This window comes from Lipotes vexillifer, unplaced genomic scaffold (genome assembly GCF_000442215.2).
Source record: "Lipotes vexillifer unplaced genomic scaffold, Lipotes_vexillifer_v1.1 scaffold269, whole genome shotgun sequence".
Taxonomy (NCBI): Eukaryota; Metazoa; Chordata; class Mammalia; order Artiodactyla; family Lipotidae; genus Lipotes; species Lipotes vexillifer.
The window spans coordinates 2006558-2019647 of NW_006799885.1; the positions used below are offsets into that span (position 1 = coordinate 2006558).

Genomic DNA, 13090 nt, shown 5'->3' on the forward strand with positions numbered 1-13090 from the left:
TAAAGAGTCCCTGGCTTTTCTTGGGCTGGGTCCTAGCCAGGAAAGAAGAGTGGTCTTTCTTCTTGTTGGGCTCTGCGATGGTCTGAAGCCATGTGAGCTCCCCCTTCTGGTGAGTTTTCCGTTTATTAATTTTTTACATTACCAGCCTGGAAGCTCATGAGCTCTTGTTCAAGAGTTGTTATAGAACTTAATTTATAGTGTTCCTCTCTTCCCAGAAATAGGTGGGTAGAGCCGAAAGTTCCACCCCTCTAATTAGTGCTATCTTGGGCCCTTACCCTAAGTCACCTCATTAGCATAAACTCAAGTGCTCTCAAAAGGGGCTCCTTACAAATGACTAGAGACACTTCTCTCGCTCAGGAAATTCCAAGGGTTTTAGGAGATTTGTGCCAGGTGCCTGAGACAAAGACCACATACACTTTTTCTTACATCACATATATAGTGATTGCCTTTTAGACTGAGTCAGGCTAAAGGACGGTGCTGCTAGGTATAATCTGGATGTCTGTGGCATTGTTGTAAATTATGGGTTAACGGGCAGTCCCAGGGATTCTTGTGATTGATCACGTTGCACCTGGCACAGTGGTTCTGAACACCCAGAACATTAGGAAGCTGTGGATAGAAGCTGACCTGCCATGCTGGGGTAATTGCAGTAGCACAGCCAGGCAAGAGAATCCACTAAAATTAAATTAAAACACCACCTTGGTAAATCTGACCCTGGTATCATTTTCTTGAAGGACATTTCCCAGTAACAATAACATGAAAAATCCACCCTTAGCCTCCCCTATCTCCATTTTATTAAATACGCAACACACTCACATTGTTTTTCCTGAGAGTTGTGTCTCTTAACTGCTAGTGGCTGAACTCTCCATGTCTGGATATTAGAGGCATAAAAAAACATGATTTTTATGAGTGTTAGGTAGAAATTCTCATTTTGGCTTAGTAACAAACACTCTTATTATAGTTAAACATTACTTTAATTAAAAAAGGATATGATGCCAAAACAATTATCACCTGTTAGATAAATACTTTTTTTCTCCCAAATTAAAAACTTTTTGTGGTGGTAAAATATACACAACAAAGCATGATTTTAACCAAGTTCAGGCATGCAGTTGATTCAGTGTCATTAAGCACAGTCACACTGTTGTCAATAACCACCACATTCCAGCTCCAGAGCCCTTTCAACTTGAGATACTGAAACTCTGTGCCCATTAAACACTAACTCCCCAGCCCCCTTGTGCTCCCAGCTCCCCAACGACCACCATCCTACTTCCTGTCTCTGTGAATTTCACTGTTCCAGCTACCTTATATAAGATAAATCATACAGCATCTGTCCTTTTGTGACTGGCTCATTTCACTTAGCATAATGTTATCAGGGTTCATGGATGTTGTTGCAGGTGCCAGAATTTCCTTGCATTCTGTGGCTGAATAATATCCCATTATCTTTGTAGACCACGTTTTGTTTATGCCTTCACCTGTCGGTGGGCACTTTGGTTGCTTCTACCCTTTAGCTGTTGTGAATAATGCTGCTTTGAGTGTGTGTGTGCAAAAATCTCTTTGAGTCCCTGCTTGCAGTTCTTGTGAGTATATACCCAGAAATGGAATTGCAGGATCATATGGTCATTCTATTTTTAATTTTTTTTTTTTAGAGAACTGCCATACTGTTTTCCATAGCAGCTGCATCATTTTACATTCCCACCAGCAGTGCACAAAGTTCCAGTTTCTCCACATCTTCACCAATACTTGTTATTTTTCTGTTTTTTTTTTTTTTATTTTGGTGGGGGGAGATAGGGTTTTTTGGATTATTTTCTGATATTTTTTGTTTGTTTTTTGTTTTTGATAAGTGTGAAGTGGTACCTTGTGCTTTTGATTTCTATTTCCCTGATGACAAGTGATGTTCAGCATCTTTCTCTGTGGTTAGATATGGCCTCTTTGGAGAAATGTCCAGATAAATACTTCCGGACATAAAATTCGCTGAGTTAGGAAATACAAGATGCCTTGTAAGAAAAGTTCTGAGGACCAGAGGTTTCACTACTGTTCCTCTGTGGAGCCATCCCCTCTCTCAATTCCCTTCTAGTTAGACAAGAGAAGCTGGAACCTTTCTTTGGAATAGTCTCCTGACCATCTGGTGCCTGTTCCCTCCCCGGGGAAAGGACATGGTGAGGACTTAGGAGAGTGACTGCCTGCAGATGGGCTTCCAGCCCAGGCCTCTCTGCAAAAGCCAAGTTCTTGAGATGGTGCCGCCACTTCCTCACCTGCTGCCCTCACTCCTGAGAGCTGTGGCGACGGGAATTTGCTCAGCCCTCCTTCCCAGGCCACTTAATTCTTAGATTTGTTAATGGAAATAATGTTTCTGTAATTTGGGTTCTACATGTGCGGTTCCACCTTGGGTGTCAGTTGTGGTTGGGTAGGTTTTTCATGAAGTGCCTTTTACTCTTTGATCTTCTGCCCTTCGGGGTCAGTCTCATCACAGAGAGCAGGGGTTTGCAAACTATTTCTGCAGAGAGTCAGTTAGTAAATATTTTAGACTTTTGAAGATCACGAGGTCCCTGTTGCGGCCACTCAAGTCAGCTGTTGTAGCCGCAAGTCTACATAGAAGATGCATAAAGGAGTAGTCCTGGCGCTGGTCCAGCATAGCTTCGTTTAGAATAACAGGCAGCAGGCTATACTTGGCCCATGGACTGTAGTTTTGCAGACCTCGGGCAAAGAGTTTCACTCCGAACCATCTCTAATTTGACTGGCCTCCATTATTTTAACATAGGCAGATATCCAAGTGGAACAGACCCGGCAACACTTTTACGAACTGTCTCTTGAATATGTGTGTAAGCTTCAGGAAATCCAAGAGAGGAAGAAGTTTGAGTTTGTGGAACCCGTAAGTACAAATAGCAAGTTGCTCTGCTAGTCGAATTTCGTGATATAATAGGAATGTGTTTCTTTGAAGATCTAATTTATGGTTGCTAGAGGCTGTGGTGCATAAACATGAAGCAGGACGTCGTAAATTGTACACAGTGCACCCAGAGCTATGAAGTCAAAGAATCACTTCTAAATAGTGGTTCTGGGCCTTATTTGCACAGCAATGTGTAATGAGAATTATTCCTTTTGCTATATGGTCTCAAGGACTCTGCAATCAGGTACAATTTCTGCCGTCCTAGCTGTAACTCCACCCTTAAAAAAAAAAAAGGTCCCCATGAAAGAAATTATATTGGAATGTGAGTGAGCGTGGGATATTTATGGGATAATCTTTATTCAAGTTCGTTCTAAAGCAAGTGCATCCATCCAAACCTTGGTACTTTCAGCAATTATTGGTAACCAACTATTTCTAATACAATTCACAATGCTTATGCAACCTAAGTTAAGAACCAGTGTGTGGAACATTTGAAACTATTTTGTGAGTTACTCTGACATTTCTTTTTTTTTTTTTTTTTTTTTTTGCGTTACGCGGGCCTCTCACTGTTGTGGCCTCTTCCGTTGCGGAGCGCAGGCTCTGGACGCGCAGGCCCAGCGGCCATGGCTCACAGGCCCAGCCGCTCCGCGGCATGTGGGATCTTCCCAGACCGGGGCACGAACCCGTGTCCCCTGCATCGGCAGGCGGACTCTCAACCACTGCATCACCAGGGAAGCCCTCTGACATTTCTTTATACTTATTTTAGAAACACATGATTTTTTTTTTTTTGTGCTTTATATAGATGCGCTCTGAGAGCTTCAGTTGCTTATATGTTAACATATCTACGAATATATGTATCTTTTGAATCAAAATATAAAGGGTATTTTATACTGTGGATTTTAGCAAAAAAAACCAGAGGTACACTGAGATTCATGATAGTCAAGATTCACTTTAATTTTAACATAGACTATATTGCATGTGATTTTAAAAAACAGCTTTATTGAGATATAATTCACATGCCATACAATTTACCCACTGTGTGTGATGTTGAGCAACAAACCAAAAAACAAACAACTAATGATTCATTAAAAATAAGCATTCGTGGAAGCTATGGTCCAGTGGAGTAATTGAATTACCTTAAATTAAATAATTAGAGAAAACCTCCTTAAAGCTTTCTTTTTATGTGAAATCATAATAATGGCCTACATTTTATTTACTGAGCATTTACAGTGCTCAGTCATTGTTCGGGTTGTTGTTCTAAGTACTCTTCTGTGATCATGCATGTATTCCACACAGTACCCTACTGAGGAGACATTTTAATTATCCCACTTAGCAAATGTAGAAATTGAAGTAGAGAAACTTCAGTAATTTGCCCCAGTTGGGAATTGACCCTTGCTGGCCACTTGTCAGAGTCCCAGATTCCTTACCATTACGCGGCGTGACATTCTGAAGACAGTGGATCTCAGGATTTCCTTAACCCTCACCCGAAATCACTCTTACTCTAGATTTTCTCACATGTGGGGGAGAAGCAGTACCCTCTGATCAAGAGGGGCATGTGGAGAGTTTGTAGGAAACTCAGGGCTTAATTACTGCCCTGCCTCTGCCCCTCTCTGCTCCAGTCACTGAGCATCCTTGTCAACAAAACAGAGAGGTAACTCTGCGCTGGATGCCCTTCAGAAGAGCTTTTAGCTCTTTGATCTGTATTTCACTTTGCTTATAGGTTCTATCGACCTATAGTGATAAGGTTTCAGTTATAAATGAATATAGGGATTCTCTTGACTCAAAAGGACAAATGGGTGATGTGGAATTCCATTTCTCCTATACAGCATACTGTAAAAGCTGTCTAATGGCTCTGATATTTAAGGAAAAAATCACAGATCCTTTTATTTTTTTTATAGGGACCAATTAATGAATAACATGCAGTTAGGTTTAGTTGAATTCTAGTGACTTCCTTTTAATGATTGTACTTCGATAGAATCATAATGAGATGAGGCAAAATACGTGGCTTTTAAATTTTTTTTTCTCACTGAGATTTTTTGGGTGCTAATGTCGCCTTTTCTCCTTTGTTTTAGATGCTGTCATTTTTTCAGGGAATGTTTACTTTCTATCATCAAGGCCATGAACTTGCCAAAGACTTCAATCACTACAAAATGGAACTACAGATCAACATTCAGAATGTAAGAAAACGGAAGCTTTCTCCTAAAAAAGATGTTTGAGAGGTGTAGTTTTGATTTCTTTGGTGTATGAAAAGCCTTAAACCAAGACCAGGCTGATCTGTTGGTACCGAGAAACTGAGGCTACGTTGCCACCTTCTGGTCAGTTCTTGGTGTAACAAACTGTTCTCCAGCTAAGGGAGGCTCCGAATTCTGCTGCAGGCGGCTATGTTTTTTTTTTTTTTTTTTAAGAATTCATTTCCTATAATTTATTTTTCTTCCCTTATTTTAAGAAAAGTCATGAAGTATGTTTTTACAATCAGAATTTCACATAATTTGCCTTATTTTTTATTTTTCCAGTATTATTGAGATATAATTGACACACAACACTGTGTAAGTTTAAGGGTTACAGCTTAATGACTTAACTTATTATATTGCAAGATGATTTCCGCATAAGTTAACATCTATCGCTTCGTGTAGTTGAAAATTTTTTTTCCTTGTTATGATAACTTTGACTATCTACTCTCTTAGCAACTTTGAAACAAGTCATGTGGCAGTGTGACATAGTTATTCTGCACTTTGTGAGGCAGTTCTAAGGATAACCTCTGTTGTGTAAGTCTAAGTCCGCTCTGTATGAAACAGACAAAACAGTCCTCCATTTTAAATTTAAGGCATTTCAATTCTAATTTAAATTTCTTCTGTTACTTGTATGTCTTATTTGATATTTATTCCCAGATAGGCTAACAGTTCCAGTGGAATTTCTTTCCTGTGTCTTGTGCCTGCCTATTCACTACTGTATTGGTGTTCACAGTTGCTGTTGGCCCTTTATTGTTTTCCTGGAAGATGTATGGTTTCTGTTAGGTCTTGGATAAAGAGGTTTTTTGAGAACTATTAAACAGTATAATGTATGTGATTTTGATCAGAAGGTGGTAGATGTTTTTCCTTTCAACACTTCTGTTGATTTTGGAAGTGTCCTCATTGAAAAGCTATTCAAGTTATGTTTAGTGTAATTTCAAACCTTGTTAAAAACAGTGAGTGAGTTTTGGGACAGACTCGCAGCCCATCCTGAAAGACATATAAGGAGAAGGTTAGGGATCTCTGTGCTGTTTGCTACCTGACCTTCAACCTCTTATAATCTTAGAAATTGAGGACTAATGGTTTTTGTGTAGATTTTGTTTCTAAGTTATTTTGGTATAGTTCCCTACATTTGGGAATGTAGGTAACGAAATCTATTGTGTTTTGTAATTTATGCGTCAATTTGTATTTGAAGATTCTACACTCTGTTCAGTTAAATGACTAAAAGAGTAGAGTCCTCCCTACACCCTCCAAGATCAGTGATATAAGGTAACATAATTTAAAAATATGTCAAAGCGTATATATGTAGACTAGTCCTAACTTCAAAAGTGTCTCTGTAGGTAGTAGAACATTTAGTCTAATGATGCTGTGATGTATCAGAATACTTCCGTAGACAGTAGAACACAGCGTTTGTAAAAAGAACATTACATAGTTAGTTTAGAAGATTAGGTTATAATCCTGATTTTTTGTTCCCCCCTCCACTAACTGTATAACTTGTGTCTGTACCTCATCTGTCAAGGGCAGGGCTGGCCTGGATGAGAACCTTCAGGCATAACTGATCCATAATTTGTGTAAAATGAGGAGGCAGGGTCCCTTATTCAAAAATGACGAATTTCAAGGCAGTGACGGCAGAGCATTAGATCAAGTGCGCGACCTTCTGAGCGCAGGGCTGTGGGTGACGGCATGGGCCACCTGCCCGTGAAGCCAGCCGGGCCTCAGGGTCTGGGGACACATCAGCGTCTCCTGGGGGCTCCAGAGAAACTGTCCACGCACAGCTGGCTTATGTGGAAGTTCATTTATCACACCCACCCTGGGGTCAGGGGCCTATAGTTACCTTAAATACACCAAAATAATTTCAGCGAGATTCAAGATTTAAATGGGAGTGAGCACTACTCAGGCATGAACTACTGTAAGCAACACTTGAAGACAGCCTATCATTTGAAATGGGTCAGCTGGTCAATGGGATCTAACTTAGTCTATTAAGAACCTAACACACATACTTGGTAACTTGGCATTTCCCATGAAGAACTGGGCGAAGAACAAACTACTGGAAAGAAAATCTTTTCCTGTGTCCTCTGGAGCTTCAGAATTGTCATCAGGAAGTTGCCTGGGGTCCTCCACCTCTGTGCCTTTTGTTCTGGCTCTTTCTGAGGCTGCTCGTGCAGCTCTGCAGGTAGAGGCTCTGCCTTCCGCCTCACCTTCAGTGTTGAGGACACCTGCTCCGGAAGTCGCCTGTGCTCTTTACTTTTGCTTCTAGCTCAGTCTTTGCCCTTCAGAAATACCAGAACCTTTGAAACACATGCCACTCAATTCTACCTCACCTGCTATATCTCAGTATTGCTGTAATTTACTACTTTCTTGGCCATTTCTCTCATTCCCTGAGGATGTCAGCTTTTAGCATATCGAAGGGAAAGTGTTGGCTGCATAAAACTACGTATTACAAAAATCCCAGCTGTGTGTTACTTTTTTTCTTAAATTGAAGTATAGTTGATTTACAATGTTGTTAGTCTCAAGTGTACAGCAAAGTGATTCAGTTATACATACATATGGATATATCCTTTTTCAGATTCTTTTCCGTTATAGGTTATTATAAGATTTTGAGTGGCGTTCCCTGTGCTACACAGTAGGTCCTTGTAGTTTATCTATTTTATATATAGTAGTGTATATATGTTAATCCCAAACTCCTAATTTCTCCCTCCCCACCCCTCTCCCCTTTGGTAACCATAAGTCCATCTTCTACGTCTGTGAGTCTATTTCTACTTTGTAAATAAGTTCATTTGTATTATTTTTTTAGATTCCACGTATAAGCGATATCACGTGGTATTTGTCTTTCTCTGTTTGACTTCTGTGTGTTACTTTTTATGCTCTGCGTATTTATGTATTGAAAGAAACATACCGAAATGTTGAAACCAAATCTTGGAGTGAACTGTCTGTGCCCTATAATGGTAGAGATAATTTTGGTCAAGTTTTAGGTATTTTACTATAGCAAAAAATGACAAAAACCATTTTATAATCAGAAAAAAGGTAAAAGTTATTTAAAAGTGAAAGTAACCTATTTTCACTCAACTGGTTTCACCTTTTCTGTTGTAAAAATGGTTAGACCTTTTTTTTTTTGAGAGAGATTCAGTCTTTTTCCATTTTCCATAATCTAGAGTAATTAATGGACAGCAAAAAAGAGCAAGTTGGTTTTTAAAAAATAGACTTTGCAGAAGAATGTACATTTCATCAAAATTAAAGGATATTAAAAAAACCTAATTTAAAATTTTTGTGATCTCTATCCCCAAAGGAGACTAGAATAGAGTTCTTCTCAGGAAGAAGTAGAATCCTAAGAAATTTTAGGGATTCTGAAGGAGTACCCAGAAGATACTAAGAATGGGGAAGAATAATTTAAGGATATGCACAGATAATTTTGTTACAGTTTTGTGAGCAAAGTAGAACACTAAAGTGATAAACTATGTTTACCAGAGGGGGAAAAAAAAAGATTGGAAGTGACTGTGTAAAAATATGAACATGATTGTTTCTGAGAGATGAGTTTCTGGTCACTTTTTAATCTTGTTTATACTGCCTCTTTTTGCCTCCAGGCAGGGCTGTTTGTGCTGTCCCCCTCTCTATTTTATAATGTTGTGAATTAGCTTTTATAACCACCCCCCCAAAAATTTTAAAAATGTACTTTCTCTTTCATTCAGATAAAATTTTAGTTTGATATTGAAGATTCTCTTTTTTCCTTTGTTAGGGAATAATTGTCACTTTTCAGTGACTTAATTGCAATTAAAATAATAATAATGCCACTTACATTTATTTTGTTACCATGTGCCAGGTGTTACCTACGTGCTTTTCTTTGGATTGTACACATTTAGTCTTCAAAGGTGTCCTATGATGTAGATTTTTTTATTCCTTCTTCACAGATGAGGACAATGAGGAAAAATCTTGCTGGTGTCATACTGCTTTAAGGCCAGGGCAGCACTGGAACTTGGGCAGGCATTTCAGGGGCCCAAGGCAGTTGCTTTCAGATTTAGTGTTGGTGTAGAAATGGGTTCACTCGTGGTGTATCTGGGGTCAGTAAATATAGGAGCTGGGGAACATCCTGACATGGCTGTTTGGCTTCCCTGGACCTTAACAATTTCTGGGTAACATGGGAGTCCCTTTAATGGTAAGATCTCAGATTTAGGTACTGATGGTAAACCTCAGCTCGCGTCTACCTCTCAACAGTTCTAACCTGCGTTCCCCTCACTCCCATGGAAGGTGTCCTTCGGGTGTTTTTAGACTTGATCACCTGTTGACCTGGCATCCACTGCACTCCATTCCTTACTCTGTCGCCTCCCCATTCATAGGGCACTTGAGATGTTTGAGGATTGTAGTGAGAGGTGTGTGTTAGCACCCTACCCCTTCTTTTCTGTTTTATTATTTTGGGAGGTTACTAAAGCAGGCTGCAGGGGGCCCACCCCCTGATGTTGTACAGCTGCTTCGGGAAACCCTCTTTATATTTTTAATTATCCTTTTGCTCCCTGAATGAGGTCATGGGGCCATGATGGGAAAACTTAAAATGAAAAATGGCAATCTGTACTTGGAATTAGCCTTTGCCATCTGCCTGTGAAGCTTTGTTTCTGGGTAAAACTTAGTGTGAACAGTGCATCCTCTCCCCCCTCTTTCTTTCCTCCTTAAATATGGGTGTGAACATGTGCTAAGCCTGACCTGCCAGTTTTGTAAAGTACTCAGATGTGTCCGAATTCCAGCTTAGTCTCCACATTCTCTTCCCCCCAGAAGGTGATGTAATGAAATATTTAATTTATAAGACTTAAGACTCATTGGTTTGGAAATTTGTTTATTTATCAAAGCATGCAAGGAAAGGAAGTACAGCAATGTTGTTTTATAAGCATTGGAAAACGCTAGGCTATCTCGTAGATTATTGTGAGGATTAAAAGCACCGTAAACTGCTCTCAGTCATGTCATTCACAGTGTAAACACTCTCATGTGACCTATGGTAACACTTAAGGTCTAACATTATTATTATTTGATGATATCTTCCCATTCAGCCAGAAATTAGAATTGGAAATTGCTAGGTTCCAGCCACTTTATTATTTGTGCTCAAATTTTGAGAAATGTAATTTTCACCCTCATTTGTAATTTGCCTAAAATGATACATTAAAAAAATGCAGCTGAACTTTCCTTTCCCTTCCCGGTGCAGAGTCACATCTGAGGAATGACGGCAGTGGGGGCAGGGTGTACCGCGTGGAGGTGTCTGTGGCAGTGAAAGTGGGGGTGGGAAGGTGCAGAGGCAGTACGTACAGAGGAGGTGCAGAGGCAGCATGTACAGAGGAGGTGGCTGGCATATTTGGGAGACTGGTTACATTGAGCAGATACTTTAATTGAGCAAATAAGTAAATCTGTTGAGAATAACGGGAGCCAGGTTTTTTACTGTCTGAAAAGAAATGTGGGTGGGCTAGAAAGAAACCTGCAGTACTGGATTGGAATTAAGTGTAATGGTATGAACTCATGGGTTTTAAGATAGATAGGTACAGAAGTTGTGATATGTATATGTACATATAAATGTGTATATATATAAATGTACTCACACACACACACACACACACACACACACATATATATATATATATATATATATATATATATATACATGCATTTTCTCACTCTGTCTTCCAGGAAGACCTAGAAGCAATAGCACCCCCTTAGCTGTGAGCACACTGTCCCTAGATCTTGGTTTCTAAATACTACCAGAGTGAAATAAGTCAGAAAGAGAAAAACAAATGTCGTATATTAACTCATATATGTGGAATCTAGAAAAATGGTACAGATGAACCTATTTGCAGGGTAGGAATAGAAACACAGACATAGAGAACAGGTGGGATGAATTGGGAGATTGGGATTGACATAAATACCAGGTATAAAATAGATAGCCAGTGGGCACCTGCTGTATAGCACAGGGAGCTCAGCTCGGTGCCCTATGATGACCTAGATGGGTGGGATGGGGTGGGGGAGGGAGGTCCAAGAGGGAGGGGATATGGGGATATATGTATATGTACAGCTGATGCACTTCGTTGTACAGCAGAAACTAACACACCATTGTAAAGCAATTATACTCCAGTAAAAAAAAAAAATACTACCCTCCCCTGTAAGGAACAATGACTCCTTTGGAGAAATGGCTGATTCTAGGACTGGGACAGAAAAAGTATAAGGTAAACCTGGGATACCTTTTTGGACCAGAGGGTAAGGGGTTACTCAGAGAATTAAGTGGGTATGTCAAGAGAAACAGGAGCCAGCTAGAAGGGGCCTCTGCTGGTCAAATCTAGGACAATTTGAGCATTAACTTAAATAATGAGAATTTGGGATACAACTCATTAAGTTAATTGTGTGTGTGTGTGTGTGTGTGTGTGTGCGCGTGCGCGCGCGCGTGCATGCACGCAATAGCATCTATACATATATGACATGCACATGTGTGTATATGTGTGTGTATGTATGCATAAATATTAGATACACAGAGATAGAAAGAAGTGAGTGTTGCAGAGAATCTCAGTAAAGTGACAAAGCAGGTGAATAAAATTAGGGTATAATCAGTATTAAGATGGGGACAAGAAATCCCAGAGACATGAGAAACAGGAAGGCAGGAGAGGAAAAAGGCCATCAATAAATGAGTCCCACCCTCTTTGCAGCCCTAGTACGTTCTTATAGTACATAAACAAATTAAAAAAAAAAAAGCTCTCAGCTTGTGTTTGAAATAAGCCTGTGCAGTTAAGTTTCCCCTTTACAGTGTACATTTATCAGACTCTCCATCCCCCTAAAAAATGTACTATTCTATCATTTTTCTGCATTTAGAACTCTTGGTAACCCCTTTCATTGTAGGGAGGAGAGAGGAGGAATTTCAATAATAATTTTTCATCTTAGCTCTTCCACAGTTTCACATCAGCAGTTTTTCGGTATTAATACAATTATTTTTGAGTGCAGATGGAAGAAATGTCCAGCAACTTGGTGGTGCTGAGTCGTCAGGTTTGGCTGGGTACTTTCATCACTTCACCTTGCATGTCCATTTTCACTCTAGCCATTTGACAGAGATATTGTCATCCCAAGTCTCCTGGGCTTCAGAAATGTGATTTGTCTTTTTAGATATCAAAGACATTATTTGTAAGTGAGATTCCCCCCTACTTCCTTCTTCTATGAAGAAACATCATTTTCAAGTGCAATTGCCATGACCTGGAAAAAATGGCACTGATATTTATTAGTTTGCAAAGAAGAATCAAGTTTTTCAGATTCTGAATTCTCAGACATATTGCTGATATAATAGTAATGAGTCAGATTGATTGTTGCAAAGGAAAGACTTCCCAGATAGATATTTTATGACCTATTTTTTTAAATGTAAGATTTAGTAATATTGTGAGACCTGCAGGCAGGAATTCTTATGTTGAATAATAGAATTATTCTTGGTGTTAGAAAGCTTCAAAAGTAAATAAACGCTAGTAACCTTGGTTTCTATATTTCTGTTAACTACTTAACCACCAATTTTTTTTCTTTGCACAATGATCTCAACAAAGAGATACATGGGAAAGGATGGGTATATTTTGAGAAATCTGTACAAAAACACTACAAATTTAGTTATAGTTATCCAGAGACTTAAAAACGTACATGAAAAATCTCCTGTGGGAACTTAAAACTTGTATGTGTTTTTTAAATCCTTTTCAGACACGGAATCGTTTTGAAGGAACAAGGTCGGAAGTGGAAGAGCTTATGAACAAGATTAGACAGAATCCCAAGGACCACAAACGAGCGAGTCAGTTCACAGCGGAAGGCTACCTGTATGTACAGGAAAAAAGTAAGAGGCTCTCCAACAGTGATGAATAACTAATTAAAAATTATTTTAAAGCTTTCATTGTAGTTTGATACTTTTGGAGTAATTATTCCTACCGCTTTCTTGCTCTCTCCTATCCTGGAAGGCATACGTTGGATTTTTTGGGGGAAAACACATTCCTGCTCT

General features: G+C 39.4%; 1 protein-coding gene across 1 annotated transcript in view; it reads left to right on the top strand.

The window, feature by feature from the left end:
* ARHGAP10 (Rho GTPase activating protein 10) overlaps positions 1-13090 on the top strand; it is a 342299-nt gene that overhangs the window by 122859 nt on the left and 206350 nt on the right. The window contains exons 6-8 of the mRNA XM_007472009.1: positions 2756-2866; positions 4951-5055; positions 12799-12928. Coding sequence (XP_007472071.1) covers positions 2756-2866; positions 4951-5055; positions 12799-12928 — 346 coding nt within the window. The remainder of the gene's footprint in view (positions 1-2755; positions 2867-4950; positions 5056-12798; positions 12929-13090) is intronic.